A 20,375-nucleotide genomic window follows, 5' to 3' on the forward strand; every position below is an offset into this window, starting at 1 on the left:
TTGGCAGTCAACTGATCTACGTTCAAGTACTCGTGGTAGTCAGGCCTTCTATCACCGCTTGATAACTTCGATTACTTGTGTACTACAATATTCAAGAAACATAAAATTATGAATTTACAATGCCCTGCTGACTTTAAATTTGCTCTCCTGAAAAGTAGTCTTTTGCACAACAGTACTTGGGATCCAACTCTCCCGTATGCTCCACTACTGACATGAAAGATGTGGCGCAGTCACTGAACTCACGTGCTTGGATTCAGATCTCTGGAAATCTAGATTTAGATTTTTCTAAATCGATTAAGGCGAATGGCGGGATAATGTCTTCAAAAACGGCACCATCGATTTCTTCCCTCTCGCTTGCCGTTGTCTATCCGAACTTGAGCTCAGTTGTAATGAGCTCTTGTCGACGGGACGCTAACCACAAAATCTACCTTCTTTACGCAGTACTGTCGTAGCAACACGTCGTAAGCGAGACGAAACGTAACGTGATGACAAACCCATTCCACGGAAACCAGCTCTTCTCTCTTGTATGGTGATTTTGCGGCCTTTTACCTCGACTAGACGAGACACATGCTTTCACGTTTCCACTTTGAGGGTTTCTCTCTGCTCCAACTTGACAAAACGTTGTCTTTGCCCGTCTCGCGAAAGGAACCTTCCGTACATACATCCACTTGATTCTCTGCAGTTGTCGTCTCTTATTTCCTACACGCCCGCGCAGGTTGGATTTACCACTCTTCATTTTAATCTTGTTTTAGAGTGACTGGCTTATCTTTTCTACCTTTTCTGTGGTCATCCCTCGTTCTTAATTTTTAAACAGTAATTTTAGGCTGGAGTTTTTAATTTTGTACGAGTCCGTCGGCGAATGTGAGTTCGCCCTAAACACGAAGTTTTTTAAATGTATGATGTCACAAACATCTCGTAATGTTTTAGTACTGGTGCTGTTAACCGTGGTGTTGAGTGGGTGAGTCACAAATCATAATCTACTTCTTCGGTACTATTGCATAACCAACCACATCTAGTATGGCGGAGGGTACACCGCGAATGGTGCGTCGGACAACTATTGTTGGCAAGCCTCGTGTGAGCCCGATTCTTTCTGGTTTTACCTTTATGGTCTTTCCGCGACATACGCGCTGGAGAAAGCAATATACTGAGTAAAAAAAAAAAAAAAAAAAGCTGCGTTCGTTTACAGACACAACGTGTTCCAACAGATGGAAAATGGATTATAGCCATTGAAGCTAGAGACACAATTCGTGGAGTACTTTTGGAAATAAATAATTGTGCAACTTGTTGATTCATTGTGTTCAAGTACACTATTAGACAGGTTAGGTACTGCTCTGGAATAATTTCTCAGTATCTTCTCCTAAAAGCCTCATTACATGATTAGACAGGTTAGGTACTGTTCCGGGATAATTTCTCAGTTGTTGTGCTCTTCAGTCCTGAGACTGGTTTGATGCAGCTCTCCAGCTCTCCATGCTACTATGTCCTGTGCCAGCTTCTTCACCTCCCAGTACCTACTGCAACCTACATCCTTCTGAGTATGCTTAGTGTATTCATCTCTTGGTCTCCCTCTACGATTTTTACCCTCCACGCTGCCCTCCAATGCTAAATTTGTGATCCCTTGATGCCTCAGAACATGTCCTACAAACCGATCCCTTCTTCTAGTCAAGTTGTTCCACAAACTCCTCTTCTCTCCAATTCTGTTCAATACTTCCTCATTAGTTATGTGATCTGCCCATCTAATCTTCAGCATTCTTCTGTAGCACCACATTTCGAAAGCTTCTATTCTCTTCTTGTCCAAACTATTTATCGTCCATGTTTCACTTCCATACATGGCTACACTCCATACAAATACTTTTACAAACGACTTCCTGACACTTAAATCTATACTCGATGTTAACAAATTTCTCTTCTTCAGAAACGATTTCCTTGCTATTGCCAGTCTACATTTTATATCCTCTCTACTTCGACCATCATCAGTTATTTTGCTCCCCAAATAGCAAAACTCCTTTACTACTTTAAGTGTCTCATTTCCTAATCTAATTCCCTCAGCATCACCCGACTTAATTCGACTACATTCCATTATCCTCGTTTTGCTTTTGTTGATGTTCATTTCATATCCTCCTTTCAAGACACTGTCCGTTCCGTTCAACTGCTCTTCCAAGTCATTTGCTGTCTCTGACAGAATTACAATGTCATCGGCGAACCTCAAAGTTTTTGTTTCTTCTCCATGGATTTTAATACCTACTCTGAATTTTTCTTTTGTTTCCTTTATTGCTTGTTCAATATACAGATTGAATAACATTGCGGGGAGGCTACAACCCTGTCTCACTCCCTTCCCAACCACTGCTTCCCTTTCATGTCCCTCGACTCTTATAACTGCCATTTGGTTTCTGTACAAATTGTAAATAGCCTTTCGCTCCCTGTATTTTTTTTTACCCCTACCACCTTCAGAATTTGAAAGAGAGTATTCTAGTCAACATTGTCAAAAGCTTTCTCTAAGTCTACAAATGCTAGGAACATAGGCTTGTCTTTCCTTAATCTATTTTCTAAGACAAGTCGTAGGGTCAGTATTGCCTCACGTGTTCCAATATTTCTACGGAATCCAAACTGATCTTTCCCGAGGTCGGCTTCTACCAGTTTTTCCATTCGTTTGTAAAGAATTCGCGTTAGTGTTCTGCAGCTGTGACTTATTTAACATCTTCTCCTTAAGGTCTCATGGCATCAAAGCAGCGGGTTGTGTCTTGTCTTTGTCGCACTTTGCGTGTCAGGTTGTTTCGACCAACGTCCGATTTCTGTTGGTATCGGCGTCTTGAGGCAGCAGACGGTCTAGTTGTCAAAGTGGCCGTACCGCCGTACTTTCAGAAAGTAGGAAGCTACAGGGATACTGCAGAGAGCACAACAATCTCATCTTACGCAAGCGTGGTTATTCAACTCAAGACAGATGGACTTTTGCCACATTGTAACTAGTCGCCGAGCACCACATCGCCAGTATCGCCTCCTTCCTGGCACACATTGTACCTTGAAATATTAACTGAAATTTTATAAATATCACAATAGTCTGTGATGGCAAATATTTGTTTGTTCAAATACCGGTTTCCATCATTCAGATTGACCCAAAAAGAGAAATTATGCATATTTTTGAAAAAATGTACATAATAGTACACTATCAACTATTACAAGCAGTAACGGGATGCACTCTGTCTGGAAGATTAGCAAACATACCTTTCTTCATGAAGGGAACAGAGTATAAAAATAAAATACGTATTATTGCTACCATAAACGGCATCGTCATATAGAGAAGAATCGTGGTAAATTGGTAAACGCTCGTGACCGATAATGTTCGATTGTCGCTGCGTACTGTACTTAACAACTGTAGTTCAAATAGTGAAAGGGGCATAGTCGCTAGACGTCGCTGGCCGAAGGCAGTCTGCAACGCCGTGTTACAAAGTCACAAATGTGATAGTAGACAGTCTGCATAAAAATGGAATAAAGAAAGAATTGGCGTTTTGACATGTGACCAAAGATAATGCCAGTTTAAATTACAGGAGGTAGGTACAAATAATTGTCTTTGAAATATTCGATACAATAAAGCTGAGAGCAGCATGTCAAAAGATAAAAAGGTAACAGGCACACCGGGCTTACCACAGCAGATCCAACAAACCGCGAGCGGTGCTTGGTCAAACCATAATGCAAATGGACAGATATACACTACACTACTGACATACACTGCAGCATGCAGGTTGTACACACTGCACCAGAGGCTCGTCTGTTGAAACTGTTAGAAAAATAGTAATCTATTGAAATAGGAAGCACCGCCTTTCTAAACTTCTCAATGAACAGAATAAATTTGACCCAAGTCCCATATTTCATTATACGACAGGCTGTTGTAGGTCATATGTACTGGTTGAGTTCTGTATCTGCTGCTCCCAGACTTTTTATCGTGTTTTGGTATCCTGATGTCAATTCGCTTAACTGAGCGCTGTATACGTCACAGACAATTACTAGGAACTAGCTTTTACAATTTTGAAAATTGCATGTTGTTATGATACCTTCGTTTAACTTTAGACATTTTAATAAAATGTATTTATGGTTTTGTCGATTTGCGTTAAGCATTGGCCACGCGCCGCCCAAGGTTTCTGGAATCTGTTTTTGGTCTGCCCTCTGTGGCTTTGACTTTTTTTATCTTCCGACATGCTGCTTTCTACCTTATTGTATAGAACATTTCACCGACATTTATTTGCAGGTGTCTTTTATAATTTAAACTGATATTCTCTTCGAACCCAAGTCAAAACTGTAACTCTTTCTGTACTCCATTTTACTACATAGTATGTAGTTTTATGCAGAATGTCTGAGATTATATTTCTCACTTTGTATCACGCCACTGCAAAATGTCTTCGGCCAGCATCTACCGCCCTCTCCCACTCAGCTGTTTGCACCGTAGTTGTAAGTACAGCACGCAGTGACGGCCCTGCCTTATGGGCCATTAGTGTTTACCATTTTATCATGATTTTATTCTATATGACGATGCCTTTTATGGTTATATACTACTATTTTTTTTTATACTCTGTTAACTTCATGGAGAAAGGTATATTTGCTAACCTTTCAGACTATGTATATCATGATACTGCTTATAGTAGACTAGTTGATAGCTTACTATTGTGTTCTTTTTTGATAAATATTCGTATTTTCTCTCTGTAGGTCGATCTGAACATAATCATAATGATTGAAACCCATAATTAATAAACAAATATTTGCTATCAGAGACTGTTGTGGTATTCACTATATTTCATAACATTGAATCGCTGTCACCCTCTGAGCGACTGTCATCCCTCATTGTAGGTGCCTAGGGCATCTCATCCGGGATAAGGCCTGTTAAAAATTTTTGGTACTCTCAACAACGATGACTGCGTCAGACAACATTTGAAGACAAACCTGTATCCTTCCTTTAGCGCTGTTGGCTCCTCATTTCAACCAGTGGTCAAGCACGTCTCTTGGAATGTCCATCTATTCGTCGCAATCTTCCTCGATTGCGCATTTATTAGACACTTCCTAAGTGAAAATGTGTGGCTTTCGATCTCTTGCTAACTGGCCTATGGACACCATTAATGGCCACGAATTAATTGTGTTCTTCACTCCAGGCTGCATAGCGAATTATTACGTTAGAAAGAAAGAAACAGCAAAGACATGATATCTTCAGAAATCATGCTTTCGTGAGGAGTCGAGTTCCAATACCGGACCAGCCATTTCGACTTAGGTTTTCCCCAGTTTCTCGAAATCACATCCGTCGAATGCCAAAATTGTTCCTTCAGCAAACCCACGGTTGTCTGCCCCACCCTTGTAATCCAAATGAGCCGTGGTTCCGCCCTTTTGGCGTGGCAGGGTGTTAAATGTTGAACATTTTCCCTTTGAAATTAATCGTTTACTTATTATTATTAATCTGATGCTGCTGCAGTTTCAGGTTCTCCCGATTATTTGTTCAGTGTTGTAGTTTCCTTGCACGTCAACGTGTTATCAGTTATTGGCGTTTTCGGTGAGTGTAGCTCGAGAAATTTATCCATTAGTTCAAATGGTTCAAATGGCTCAGAGCATTATGGGACTTAACATCTGAGGTCCCCTAGAACTTAGAACTACTTCAACTTCACTAACCTAAGGACATCACACACACCCATGCCCGAGGCAGGATTCGAACCTGCGACCGCAGCAGTCGCGCGGTTACGGACTGAAGCGCCTAGAACCGCTCGGCCACCGCGGCCGGCTATCCTGTAGTTCTAACGCATCAGTTTTTTTTCACTGGATTTCCCTAGAGTAATTGTTTCACGCTACATTTCTGTCCACCTTACAAGGCGAGTCCAAACTCTGCGTGCCCGATTTCGACGAGCTTCTGAAATTTAAGTCGTGTAAAAAGAAAAAGGTTTGGGTGTCTGCCGGTGCCGAGAAAAAGCATTCGAAGTGGAGGGTAAAAATAAAATTGTGTGATCTGGTTGGCTAGGAGTCCCAGAGAGGTAGGTACACTCTTGTCATTGGAATGGGTTTTCTTTCCTTTGCGCACAATGGCATCTTTTCCCTCGCGGAAAGTGGGACTCAATCTGGAACCGCGCGACCGCTACGGTCGCAGGTTCGAATCCTGCCTCGGGCATGGATGTGTGTGATGTCCTTAGGTTAGTTAGGTTTAAATAGTTCTTAGTTCTAGGGGACTGATAACCTCAGGTGTTAAGTCCAATACTGCTCAGAGCCGTTTGAACCAAAAGTGAGACCTGCGTGTTAAGGGTATCTTCTGGTTTATGCAGTGTTCCTTCATGTTGTGCTGTATGATGATGAGGTAAAGGAGAGTAGCACCAAGGGCGCTTGAAGTCTACATGTGACGGACGGATCACCATCAAAAGTGAAACATGCCCTCATTCCGGAGAACACTGCGGAGAGGCTTGGAATTTAATGCCGAACATGGTGAACTTCACACTAACTACCCTTGCTGGTCAATTAGTGGCGGTGAAAATTTCTTACACCGGCAGAACTCGAAACGGCTTACCTCGTAGTCGAGCGCCACCACACGGGTTGCCGCCATAGTCTTCCGTACGGAGGTGGGTAGGTGAAGGGTGCAGGTCCATTTGCTGCTAGGTGGAATCGATAAAATAATAAAAATAAACACATTACACTTAAACGTATAACGTACCTAACGTAGTCTGCGAGAAATCGATTTGGTGATTTCGGTCCGCCTACGAAGTTCCATTTTCGATTCTCGGGCCGGTGACTGGGTGATTGATGTGTCTCCGAACTTAGAACACACAGATTCGCTTCTCGGAGCGGACTGTTTGTCTTTTCCGCTACCTGTCTCCCAAATAAATACCAGTATATATCTGCTCATGCAAGTGTCTTTTAGTACTGTTGTGATGGATCATCAGTTCATGTTCTATTGCGGTCGTGTTCACCACACTAGACTCGCATACTAGAGGATGGTGGTTCAAATCCCCGTTCGGTCATCAGATTTAGGTTTTTCGTGATTTCCCTAAATTGCTACCTGCTAATACTGGGATTGTTCCTTTGAAAAGGACATGGGCGATTTCCTTCAACATTCTTCCGTGATCCGAGCTTCTGCTCCGTCTCTAATGACCTCGATGTCGAAGGGACGTTAAACTCTAATGTTGTTTCCTCTCTTATTCCTTTCTATTGCTATCGCCTCTCACATGGTTTGCGAACTTGTCTAATCATCAATGACTGTCCAGTAGTTGTCGCTGCTTTTTCATCTTTACGTTCCACATGATAAATTTTTTCTGATGGAAAAACGTCGGGAAAAACGCACAGAGGGCATTGCTATTCAGAACCATATTGAGGAACTTCAGGGTACGTACGTTGATCACTCTGCTACCGGCCTAATTGACAACAGCCTAGATAATCTAGCGTGTGCGTCATGCAGCGATGGATCGAAGCAATTTATTTTTCGGTTCATCGAAACTTGTTAGGTTGAAAACCTGACATAAAAATTACGAGGACTGTTCGGAAAGTACGGTCCAAACGGTCGCAAAATGGAAGCCACTGTGAAAACCAAAAGTGTTTTATTTGCAACAGTTATGTACACTTTCCAGCTACTTGTCTACGTTGTCGCTGCTCCGACCTCGACATTTGTCATAGCTTTGTACCAACTTGCCATTACCCTCGTCATACAGTAGAAGGCAGCTGCCTGTTCTTTCCGCCAATTCTCGACGCTGGGCTGCAGCTCGTTGTCTGTGCCAAAATATTCTCTCCTTAATCGGAGTTTCATACGAGCAGAGATGAAACCCAGTGGGAACAAAGTCCGGATGTATGATGGGTAATCAAACACTTCTCATCGGAAACGTCGCAGGAGCGTCTCTGTTGCCCCTGCAGTGTGCCGCCGAGAATTCCCGTGAAGAAGGAAATGCATGGCAGTTTCGTTCTGTGGAGTTGCATAAAATCGGGCGAATTCTCTCAGCAGTTGCTATACTTGGTACAAGACACCGTTTCCTAGACATCTTTAAGCGCTCACTGTGCGCTCGGAACTGAGAAGAGCGACTTGACGCAGCCGGCGGTCATGCTAGAGACGCTGCCCAACACACACGTGCAAAGCTTTATCGGAATTTCACTGTGGTTTCCATTTCGCCATCGATCGGACCTTGCTTTCCGAATAGCCCTCGTAAAGCTGAATTTTGTATTGAGTATTCTAGCAACACTATAAGGTCCGAAATGAGCCACAATTTTACACGAGTTTACGTTATAGTGGCGCCCATCTACAAGGCACTCGCAGCTCATGAACAAAGAGTGAAAGAAGTGAGGCGCTAGGAACGAGCTGCGACACTGCAAGCGTGCACTCTCTGACGGTGGCTGTGTCCAGGGAGGGCACGGCACGGCCTTTTCTTTCCTCAGCTTGCATTCCTCCAGCGGCAGCAGGCCTGTATCGGAGAAGCAACTGGAAAAGTTTCGCCTATATATAGGCAGCAGGGCATCCCTGGCGCTCAATAGGCCTGCGAGCGCGCCGCCGCCGCCGCCGCCGCTGCCTGGATGCTGCCGTGCCGGGCCCTGCGTCTGCTATTGCGCCAACTTCTGCGCCTCGGTCATAAGCAAGTCGTAATGAATTTTCTGCTTACCGGTACACTGCACGCGCGATTTATAGGTTTGCAACACTAAACTAGAGAGACGAAAGAATCCACCTTGTATTACGCTGCTAGCCAAATCGGAAAGGAAATGCTTCAGTTCGCGGAAAACCAACGATTATTGTTTTAACGTTGCGGCGCCCGCTTTCGTACCCTAGGCTACTCACACCGGTACTCCACGTCCTGTGTTGAGGAAACCTGTGCTTGATTTATACTTACGATGCGCCCTTGCCCTTGGAATGGACAGTCACTCTAAATTGTGATGTACAGGGTGCTCGGAGATTCCCATTACAATATTCTAGGACTTGTACTGGGGATTGAGTATATAATATTTTCAAAAGGAACCTGTGTCCGGAACGTACCGTTTCCGTTCCACGGCGGTTTCAGTTCAGATGTTTACCTCCCCCACTTCTGCCTGAGGAATTGAATTAGGCGTGACGCAACGCACTTATTAAGTAATAATTCGAAAGGAAACATAACGAAACATCCATTTATTGCTTAAGCACATTTGTTTGTATTACACTTAAACACTACGTGTTTACATTATTCCAAAACAAAAAAAGAAACCTCTGTCTCTACAGGAGTCCAGTAAATTAAACGTGGCATAAGACACCACAAGAAGTAGTCCATAGGAATGAAATTCAGCGATCGCGGCGGCCACGCGGTCTTTCATCATATCGTCTGTTCAGATGTCTCCGAAGCGCATGCGAGAAGTGAGGTGGTGCACCATCATGCTGAAGCCACATTTTCTGACGTCATCCTGTTTACCCTATTGCATACCAGGGAAAGCATCTCTCAGACTTTTCTCTTTCCTTAGCAGACGTGGATGCGCTACACATCTGAACCGAAACCGCCGTAGAACGGAAACTGTTCTTTTCTGGACATGGGTTCCTGTTCAAAATATTATGTACTCACTCTTCTCTAAAAGTCCTAGAAGTTTGTAACGGGAATTTCCGAACACATTGTATACTATGCGAGTTGCTATGAAGTGCGTTGCAGATGGTGCTTTTAGTTGGATTCTGTTCACGTTTGCCAGTTGCTGGCAGAGAGCAACATGGATCTCACACCTTTTTTAAAAGTTTATTACAATCAAACGACAAGTTGGATAAATGGATTGAGCAGGAACAATTCGGATTTAGAAGAGGAAAAGGACCAAGAGATGCTATTGGCCTTATAAGAATCATACGGGTAAGATGTATTGAGAAAGGTGGAGAAATGTACGCTGTTTTTATTGATAGACTACAATGAAACAAGCCGAATGGGTGTTTTGAAGAAGAAGGAGTAGATTGGAGGAGAGACGACTGGTGCAGCATCTACATTTACGAGGGAAGATCGGAAAGTAACGCACAACAATTTTACTACCCTAAAGTTTAATAGGTAACAGAACAAAAAGAAACACAAATGAACTTACATCTTTTACCTACTTTTCCACATATTCACCAACGTTCTCAACACATTTCTCCCACCGTGGTCCCAGTGTCAATATTCCCTTCTTCATAGAATTCCATTTGGTTGGAGTATAGCCGTTTGTGGACTGCTGATTTCACTTCCGCATCTGTTGCAAAGCGTTGAAAGGTTGGCCGGACAGATATTTCTCCATGGAACCAAACAGATGAAAGTCCGACGGTGCAGGGTCCGGATTGAAGCACCTCCCACCCAAATTTGGCGATTTTCTCACAAACAGGAGTAGCAACATGGGGGCGAGCATAATTATGAAGAAGTTTGACACCGTGGGCGTTAATTTTATGGCGTTTGTCACGAAGGGCACAACGCAGCTTAACCAGAGTTTTAATGTAAGATGAAGCAATCACAGTGGTTCCGTGTTCAGCAAAGTCCACCAGTAACACAACGTGCATATCCCAGAACACCGTCATAAGTACTTTCCTAGCAGATTTTTTCGTGTTGGAGAACCAGCGTGTTTCCACTCCTTAAGAGGTGTGCTTGGTTTCGGGCGTGTAGTGGTACGCCAATGGCTCATCACCAGTGACGATTCCTGTCAGAAACTTGTGCCCTATGCGGCGTAACGCATTAAGTGAACCAAACTTGTCATAATTCGCTGGCCCTAGTGGTTGCCTGTCAGGTTCTTAGGCACTTTACGGAATTTAACGTCTCATGAACACTATAGTACACTGCACCATAGGAAAAGTTGAACTGCTGTGACAAGGCTCGCAGTTGGATACGCTACCTCAATAGCTCCGACATTCTGCGGGATTGCAGCTATTACCGGCCCCACTAATGTTCACACGGCCCTCTTGGAAAAATGCACACCACCTGGAGACATTTCTAAGATCCATAATTCATCCTCTTACACGCCATCCATGTTCCTGCGAATTTCACTCGGTTTATGCCCTCTGAGCCACAAATATCGAACTAATCTTCGGTGTTCTTCACAACCTGACATTAACATACGCGCCTTGTTTGTTTCTTAGTTCATGCTTGTCTCGCTAGAGCTGCACGTGAGAACAAAATACCGTCTGTATCGCAAACTTCAAACTAGATCATCGTGAAATTTCAACATTCCAGCTGCAGTACCATGGCAGAGAAAAAGTTAATGTGCGTTACTTTCCGGTCCTCCCTCGTACAACAAAAAGTAAAAATGAGGATTAGAAATAAAATGTCGGAAGGAAAAAGCATGGAGAGCGGTGTCATGCAACGTTGTTTTCCTCTCCCTTTTTGTTGTTCACCTTATGCCTGGAAGAGATTATTGCGAAAGACTTGGCCGCAAAAATTGGAGTCTGTATTGACGAAGCAGAATAGAACGTATTAGATTTGCTGATGACATGGTATTAGTGGCAGAAAGGGAACTAACTGTAAATAAAACGCTAAAAGATCTGAATGAAGCTTGTGTGGAATGTGCGATGAGATTCAATACACCATAAACAAATAGTATGGTGATCGGCAAAGGGAGGAGACTGGCAAATATTAAGATAGGACGAAATATTATTAACCAGCTAAGAGCATTTAAATATCTTGGAAGTACGATCACTGAAGACTTGATATGTCATCAGGAAGTGTAAACTTGCACAGCTATAGCGAAGCAGGCATTCAATAGAAGGAAGAGATTATTATGTGGCAAACTAGATGAAAAACAGTTGGCAAGTGATTTGTCTGGAATGGGGCAGAAACATGGACACTGAGACTAGAGGATGAAAAAAATGCTAGAATCATTTTAGATGGGAATGTGGAGGAGAATGGAAAGGATAAGCAGGAGTGAAAGAGTGACTAACGAAAGAGTATTGTAAAGGTTTGGCGAGAAGAGAAGACTGGTGCAAGTTATAGGAGAAGGGAAGAAGAACTTGATGGGACATTTCTTGCTTGCTAACAGACGCTTTCGAAGGACTGGTTTGTGTTGGGAGACTGAGAGGAAGGAGGAGATACAAAATCATAGACGACACCAAGGGAAACGGAAATTATGCGGACCTGAAGAGGATGACAGAAGGCAGATCATCATGGAGAGTCACCAAGTGGAAACCTTGAAACGTCCCCTTTGAACAATTCTACAGGACTGTGCTTAAACTGACACAATATTTTGTTAGCGCAACGCAATCTGACTTTCAATAATCCCTACAAAAGAATGGGCCCTGACTAACAGTAAACTATACCTTTCACAAATCACTTACCTCACAAAAATCTTCGCTACTAAAGCTACTGCAATACAGCGAGCGCCACTACTGCCAGCTAAATAAAAGATTCAAACAACTGAAGGCACTAACTACTGATAGGGATAGTTAGCAAATGAAAGATATTAATAGAGAACAAACAATGTATTTACCTTGATATCATCATATATAAATATAGCAGTTCATGACAAATTTCAAAACTCCGCCATCTCTCTCCCCACATCCACCACTGCTGGCGGCTCACCTCCAACTGCGCAACGCTACGCGCTGTTCACATCCAGCTGCCTAACACTACAATGGCGAGTATTACAACAATGCAAAGCAGCCACAGACTGCACACAGCACAGCCAGTGATTTTCATACAGAGGTGGCGTTACCAATAAAAAAACCTAAACAGCCTACTTGCAACCTGCCCATGGGTAGAACACTGAAGATGATGATGATGATGATGATGATGATAAGGAGAACTCCAGAATAATGTTTCCTTGGTTATATCAATTTCTAATTGAATATAAGCCCACCGAAAAAAAATATTGGTCACCCTGTTAAAAGAACTCCATAAATGGCTTGGAAGTATTACCAGTCAGTCGTTTGAGCTCCACCGCCGATGTAAGAAGTTATGGCAGCAAAATTGTGTGCATGTAGCAGTCGGTTGCATAGAATCAATGCAGTAGAACGGGTCGACGTCGAGACGTGACGGAATGACAGAAAAGAGTTACCATCTGATTGTACGACTTCTCCCGGCGTTCTTCCTGACGAAATAGTTTGCGGGTGAACGGCCGAATGTCAGTGTCCAACGAACACAATATGTAGGCAAACGAAAATGTTGCCATCACATCAGGTGCGCTGATCAGTTGAGCACTTGGGGTGTCGGCGCGGCGCTTTTCTCTCTTGCCTCCCCCCCCCCCCTCCATCCGATCAGCTGTTTCGTATGCCGTCCGCGCTCGGAATCTCCTCCCTCACTAATCCCTCCGACACATTGCGTCGCACTAGGTTCACGCTCAGGTACACGTGCTGGCGGCACCTCTGCTGTTTCTCCATCTGTCTCCGAAGTCAGTTCGTTGTGGGGTGCCTCCTTCCTCTTCTTAATCAGACTTATCCCGGGTATAAGGACTTACTAAGAATGAAGTCGTTGTCACGATTGATCAGCGGCTGCCTTACTCAAATCTTGGTAGATGCTTCGGTAACACGATGCTAGAAGTTACAAGTCTGTGACGTAGCCTTAATGCGGTCGTAATCCATTCCGTGTACTTCCAATACGCAGAGTTTCGCGACTGCCAGTTTGATAGGCTGCTGCAATCTGGTGTACCGTTAGTGTTCTCGTCAGTAGTCTTCTGCAGTACGCATCTTCTGACTTACATAAGTCCTGCTACATGGGCAGGTTATCTGACAGACCCAATATTTCCGTCGTCTTTGACACTACTGAGCCTTTTTTGCTGTTGTTCAGAAGATCGTTTTCACTTGTTGTTTCTGGATAATGGGCCACAAAAAGAATAAATTCAATGGCTGCACCCTAGGAGGTTCCACGTCTGTTTCCAAGGTTCGTGTAGTGGGTCTAGGACGTAGAGCTCTCACTGTTTGCCACTCCTTGTGGCCGTTGTTCTGGAACACCGCCATCAGATGTTCAACTTCTTAGTTGGTACTTTCATTGTCAGTGAGGGTGCAAGTCCTATGTACCAATGTTTTGAGCACACTATTTCTCTGTACCAGGTAGTAGCAGCTGCCTGCATGTAAGTATAGATTGTTGTGCGTCTTCTGTCGGTACATGCTGTGTGTCCCATATGCCGTCCGCTCTTCTTGTTACCAGGATATCCAGAAAGGTGAGCACTCCATCCGCTTCAACTTCCATGCTAAAGTTTATGTTCTTTTGTACGGTATTGAGATGTATGAGCAAGTCATTCAGCTTCTTTCTTCCAAGTGGCCATATGACGAAGGTGTCGTCTACATATCGGAAGAAACAGGAAGGTATCCATTGGGCTGATTCCAGGTTTCTCTTCTCGAAATGTTCCATGTACATGTTGGCGACAACTGATAAAAGTGGACTCCCCATGCTATTCCTTCCGTCTGCTCGTAGTAGCCACCGTCGAAAAGAAAGCGTGTCGACGTCAACACATGCTTTGGAAGGCTGGTAGTCTCTACGTCAGATTTCTGACGAAGTACTAATGATTCTTGTAAAGACTCAGTGGAACTGGTGCTTCTTCTCGTACCTTCTGAACAACCTCGTCTGGCAAGGCGGATTCTTTCAGAAGCACGATGGTCTTCCTCTCCACCCTATTGGTAGAAGCCTTCTAAAAGGCCGCACATTTTCTCATTTTAATGCTGGTGAGATAGGACCGCAGTTGCGCTGCCTTTGTCGGCTGTTAAGGCAAGGGTATCTGGATGTGACTTAGTTATCGTAAGGCTTCTCTTTCCCTGCTAGAGATTTTCAGTGTCATAGATCTTGTTCGCACGAGAGCACGACAGATTTAGAGACGTACTTTATCAACCGCTCCAGGTGGAAATCGTGCAGCAACCTTTTCCAATGAACTGATGATCTCTGTGATAGGTACGGAATTAGGAATGGGTTCAAAATTGAGTCCTGAGATTGATGCAAGGAGCATTAGAAGGTTGTCTCTCTGATATATGCTCGAATTTTGATGTTTAACCTCCGGTGGCCTTCCTTTGTGCGGAATCCCCCAAACGTTGAGTTCTTCAGCGCACCTGTAGATGGCAACGTGGTCACTTGCCGAAATATTGTGCCCGTGGGTCACTGACATCCGGCCGTTCATCCTGAACTATTTCGTCAAGAGCTATCATGTTTTTGTGTGTCTATGACCACACTGTAAATGAAGTTGACATAACGTTTGTGTATTAACGCGAAATGTCCAGTGTGTCTTCAAGGAAGTTTGAACCACTCTTAGCCATGTAACAACGTCTAAGAACTGTGGTCGTAAAAAGATCCCAACTGACAGGGTTCGCCTTGTCAGTGACAGTCGGAATTGCTGCTGTCTGTGAATACGAGTCCAGCTCAACCAATCTCCAAGGAGAAGTGGACTGCTGCCGGCCGCGGTGGTCTCGCGGTTCTAGGCGCGCAGTCCGGAACCGTGCGACTGCTACGGTCGCAGGTTCGAATCCTGCCTCGGGCATGGATGTGTGTGATGTCCTTAGGTTAGTTAGGTTTAAGTAGTTCTCAGTTCTAGGGGACTGATGACCACAGCAGTTGAGTACCATAGTGCTCAGAGCCATTTGAACCATTTTTGAGAAGTGGCCTGCAAGCTGTGGACATTCTGGAATCTGGTGTCTCGGTAAAGTCCTTTGATCAGAGTGCATAAATAGTTACATGTCTTCAGTGGGCCAGCTGACTGAATACTAGTACTGTGGTCCGATGGGTCGCGATAATGCCTCTTTTCAAATTAAATAGTGTCTCGATTGCATCAACTGCCATGTGCCAGGTGTAATTCAGACTAGAAGTGGTTTTCTGGTATTTTGGGGGTGTTTTCCGTACCATGACTTGGACTCCTCATTCAATTTACCATGATAACGAACCAGGATACTTAATTCAAATGGTTCAAATGGCTCTGAGCACTATGGGACTTAACTTCTGAGGTCATCCCCTAGAACTTAGAACTACTTAAACCTAACTAACCTAAGGACATCACACACATCCATGCCCGAGGTAGGATTCAAGCTGCAACCGTAGCGGTCGCGTGGTTCCAGACTCTAGCGTGTAGAACCGCTCGGCCACTTCGGCCGGCGATACTTAACTCAACATTCCGGGTGAGCAAGTGTTGCCCTCCTTTTGCATCTTAGTGATGATTATTCTGTGGACACTACTATCTTCCAAGATGACAACGCCCATCTTCACAGGACTCCACGCATACGTATGTGGTTTGACAAAAATACCATCGCACATCAACTGGCCCGCCAAATCACCCAATCTTAAATCATGGATAATGTCTGTGACAATTTGAAACTGCGAGTGAAATGTAGCAGTCAACATACCCACAATGTGGTAGCTTCATAGGATCAACATGAAACTCTGTACAGGCCTTCTTACAACCCATCTTCTTTTTCTGAACTGCATCAACAGCTTTAGTCATTTTAGACGGACTGCACTTTCAGTTACCAACCTTTCTCGTTATTCTCTTGGAATCTCCAAATAGAATTTCAGGAGAATAAGAGTCATGCACCAACACAGGCAGACATCGCCAGTTATGCTCCGTACGTCACATTTATTTTCGTTCGGGGCAACTGCCAGTTCCTCTCTGCTCGCTGATCCCTTGCAACGTTCTGGCTTTGCAACCGTCCAGTATACAATAATACTGTCCTCGTGTTACTTTTTTTCACTGTAGGGCGTATCATTCCATTTACAGTATACATTGGAGTGCAACAGAGTATTTCCAGTGCCCAATGTTTGAATAAAACTGGCCTCCGGCACCAACTGAAACGCCCCTAAGAAGGTGACAGTTTGGGAAATATGTGCACTTAAAAAAATAACAAAAGAACAACATGACTAATTTAAAGTAGAATGTTAATGTTATGTGTTACTGTAAGTATCACCTTTCAGCAGTGCGGAAGCTTTTTGTCCGTTGCATGCAAGTTAATTTATAATCTCTCCCAAAATAGTTTGTAAAAGCGACTCATTTCATGTCATGCTAGTGTGATAACACGGGGCTTCTGTCTTTGGCAGTGTATCTACGGCTGCTACGTGCACTCGGCCATCCTGCCAACGTTCCACCGGCGCTGCTACTGGTTACTGCAAGTGAGTATTGCTCTGCGCGCTACCCGCAACATGCGACTATCTCGTTTCGCGGGTACAACCTCCAGCATGGACTTAGCGTACCACTCGGCAGAATAAAGCTGCGACTGAGTCGTATATAGTAATCGTCTGTCACTGTAACAGTCTTTAGTGGAATAATTTTATGCATGTTCCGCATGGTGCTGCCACAGCTGTTAATACTTTAACGTGTATGTAGAACAGCATATCAGCTTATGTTAAAATATGTCGTAATTTGAACTATCGGTTAGTTTCAGTGAACGTCTTAGCTGACAGGTGCCTAAGAGTTACAGATTGCTTTGATGTACATGGAAAACAGGGCTGTTTTATGCCAGACCTAATGATAAAATACAAATAGCACTGCAACAAATGATCAAGAGATTCGACGAAGTCGACCACTGTACATCTTACTTGCCCACAACCAAATACGAAACAGCAATTCGTGTACGTATCATAAAATGCCCAGGTAAATGAACGTTTAAAGAATGGAGACATCTGGATCATTCGTTCGCCATAATGTTGAACCGACAGGGATTTGCTTTTTAGTACGGACTTCATTGTCCCCAGAATTATCTGGATGGCATTATTCCGTTAAAGTACTTAATCTTAATGAGAACAGTCCATCGGAAATAGTACCTAATGTTGACGAAATAGGTAATCAGGGCCGTACGGAGAGCGTGGCGATATCCCTAGCGCCAAGGTCACGGGTACGGAGAGGTTACAAAATATGCCCCGAAAAAGAGAAACAGAAGACGGCTTACCAATGAACCGCGAGAGATAGGAGACTTCTACCGGTCGGGCGTCGTGTTCCTATCTTCTGCCTGCGAGAAGAAGGCTTTCCATCGGCCCGCGACTGTAAACGCTCGCTGTTGTCACACTGTCATTTCGTCCAAGTAGCGTCATGAAGGAACGACTACTCCCGAACAGACGTCTGTTGCTAACATTGTTTATGTGGCAACAGTTCGCTTGGTACACACAGATGCCGCCTCCACATTGCACAACTCGCTCATGTGTAACAGTGGAATTCTTCCGCTACTCCGTGCAGTATTATAGGTGGTAAGAGCAGTGACACTGCTTCACATTATGATATTTTGAGGGTTTTTGAGTGTGTGGGTTACGAGATAATTGTACAAACGCCAAAATAGCTTTTGGGAGATAGTAGTAGGTTTGATCGTCACGCGAGTGTTACGGAAATGCTTCAGGAACTCGGGTAGGAGTCTCTAGAGGAAAAGGAGGCGTTCTTTTCGTGAATCGCTACTGAGGAAATTTAGAGAACCAGCATTTGAGGCTGACTGCAGTACAATTTTACTGCCGCAAACTTACATTTCGCGGAAAGACCACAAAGATAAGATAAGAGAGATTAGGGCTCGTACAGAAGCATATAGGCAGTCATTTTTCCCTCGTTCTGTTTGGGACTGGAACAGGGAGAGAAGATGCTAGTTGTGGTACGAGGTACCCTCCGCCACGCAGCGTATGGTGGATTGCGGAGTATGTATGTAGATGTAGATGCAGATATATGACAACAACATTGACTGCAGTATTTGTGAACGAATTTTCAGTAAATTAGATAAAAAAATAACTTAACGCTGAGCATGTATGAAAATAGACTCAAATTTAGTTACCTTATCGATAGAATACGTCACAGCATTTAAAATTGACTTCACTGGCGTAATAAATTAGTTAGCTTCGCTCAGTGCAAGAAAATGGAAAGTAAAATTACAATAAGAACACAAAGTTCCTGGAAAGATATATTTTCTTAGATCTGAACACAAAGTTCCTGGAAATAGGTATTTTCGTAGATATTCATTACAGTTCTTGTTCTTTTATTTCTAATTAGCAATTTTTTGTTTGTTAATTAACTCTATTCTTCATTACATGTGTTACTGAAACCAACAGACCGTAGTTTGACAGAACAGTAAGGTGTAGAGTTCGTTTCATTTCCAGGTTTGTTAGAAAGTTTATACAACTTGTAATTTATTTACTAAAATGATACATTTCATAGAGTCCTGCATGACGGAGTAAAAGGGCATAAAATGCGAAATAGAACGATCACAGCCTAACTGGATAGACTGCACGCACAGCAATGTTTGACTCCAAAGTCGCTGAAAGTGGCTTCATGGCTGCACGACTACAACCAGCACCTTTGAGGCATACCGGGAGTAACAAAGAATAGTATGAGAGCAAGTTTGTTCCAATGAGTGCTAAAGATGTGACACCTTTTGATGCTCCCAGAATGAGATTTTCACTCTGCAGCGGAGTGTGCACTGATATGAAACTTTCTGGCAGATTGAAACTGTGTGCCGAACCGAGACTCGGAACTCGGGACCTTTGTCTTTCGCAGGCAAGTTTTCTACCATCTGAGCTACCCAAGCACGACTCACGCCCCGTCCTCACAGCTTTAATTCCTCCAATACCTCGTCTCCTGCCTTCCAAACTTCACAGAAGCTCTCCTGCGAACCTTGCAGAACTAGCGCTCCTGGAAGGTAGGAGACGAAGTACTGGCGGAATTAAAGCTGTCAGGACGGGGCGTGAGTCGTGCTTGGGTATCTCAGATGGTGGAGCACTTGCCCCGAAAGGCAAAAGTCCCGGGTTCAAGTCTCGGTCCGGAACACAGTTTTATTCTGCGAGGAAGTTTCGCCTTTTGATGCTGTTTGAGGAAGTCAGCGTCTCAGATGTTCAAATGGTTCAGAGCACTATGGGACTTAACATCTGAGGTCATCAGTCCCCTAGAACTTAGAACTACTTAAACCTAACTAACCTAAGGACATCACACACATCCATGCCCGAGGCAGGATTCGAACCTGCGACTGTAGCCGTCTCAGATGTAATGTCACATCATTTTCTGCAAGTGCACATGTCAGAGAACAGCTGATGCAATTGGAAACAGCGCATAGGATTCCGTAATTATGTAACTTATTAATAAAACATGTGCTGCGACAGTTGATATGTTGACTGATTCGCATAATCGGGTGCCTCATTTGACGTTTAAGCACAGTACGTAAACACAGATTGTTCTCTTGTGAATAATGTTTTATTTCGAATTAAATTCCGGACGTTAAGAAGACAGGAGTAAATGGTATGAAAGAAAAAGAAGAGAGGATGACTGGAACATTCGCCGGACATGCTGAATAATTTGCAACCAGTTTGCAAATATTATAATAGCTTTGGAAAATCACGAAAGGCTTCCTTGTGCTACCCACTATACAAATACAACACAAAGACAGATTTTTGACTAAGATAGATTCTTCTTATATAATACCCCGACCATAGCAGCAACAATAAATACTGCAAAATTCGTTGTACGGTAGAGAAGAAAAGTGGCCTCTCGTCATCTTTGAAACAAGACATCAGCGCACGATGGAAAAGCTTGTGGACTGTGCTGGAGTCTTCATACGCTCA

General features: G+C 43.7%; 1 protein-coding gene across 1 annotated transcript in view; it reads left to right on the forward strand.

The window, feature by feature from the left end:
• The window catches only part of LOC126474866 (calmodulin-binding transcription activator 1), a 1,815,894-nt gene that overhangs the window by 1,470,644 nt on the left and 324,875 nt on the right, over positions 1–20,375 (forward strand). Inside the window, exon 8 of the mRNA XM_050102346.1 lies at positions 16,890–16,961. Coding sequence (XP_049958303.1) covers positions 16,890–16,961 — 72 coding nt within the window. The remainder of the gene's footprint in view (positions 1–16,889; positions 16,962–20,375) is intronic.

The sequence above is a fragment of the Schistocerca serialis genome, chromosome 4 (genome assembly GCF_023864345.2).
Source record: "Schistocerca serialis cubense isolate TAMUIC-IGC-003099 chromosome 4, iqSchSeri2.2, whole genome shotgun sequence".
Lineage (NCBI taxonomy): Eukaryota > Metazoa > Arthropoda > Insecta > Orthoptera > Acrididae > Schistocerca > Schistocerca serialis.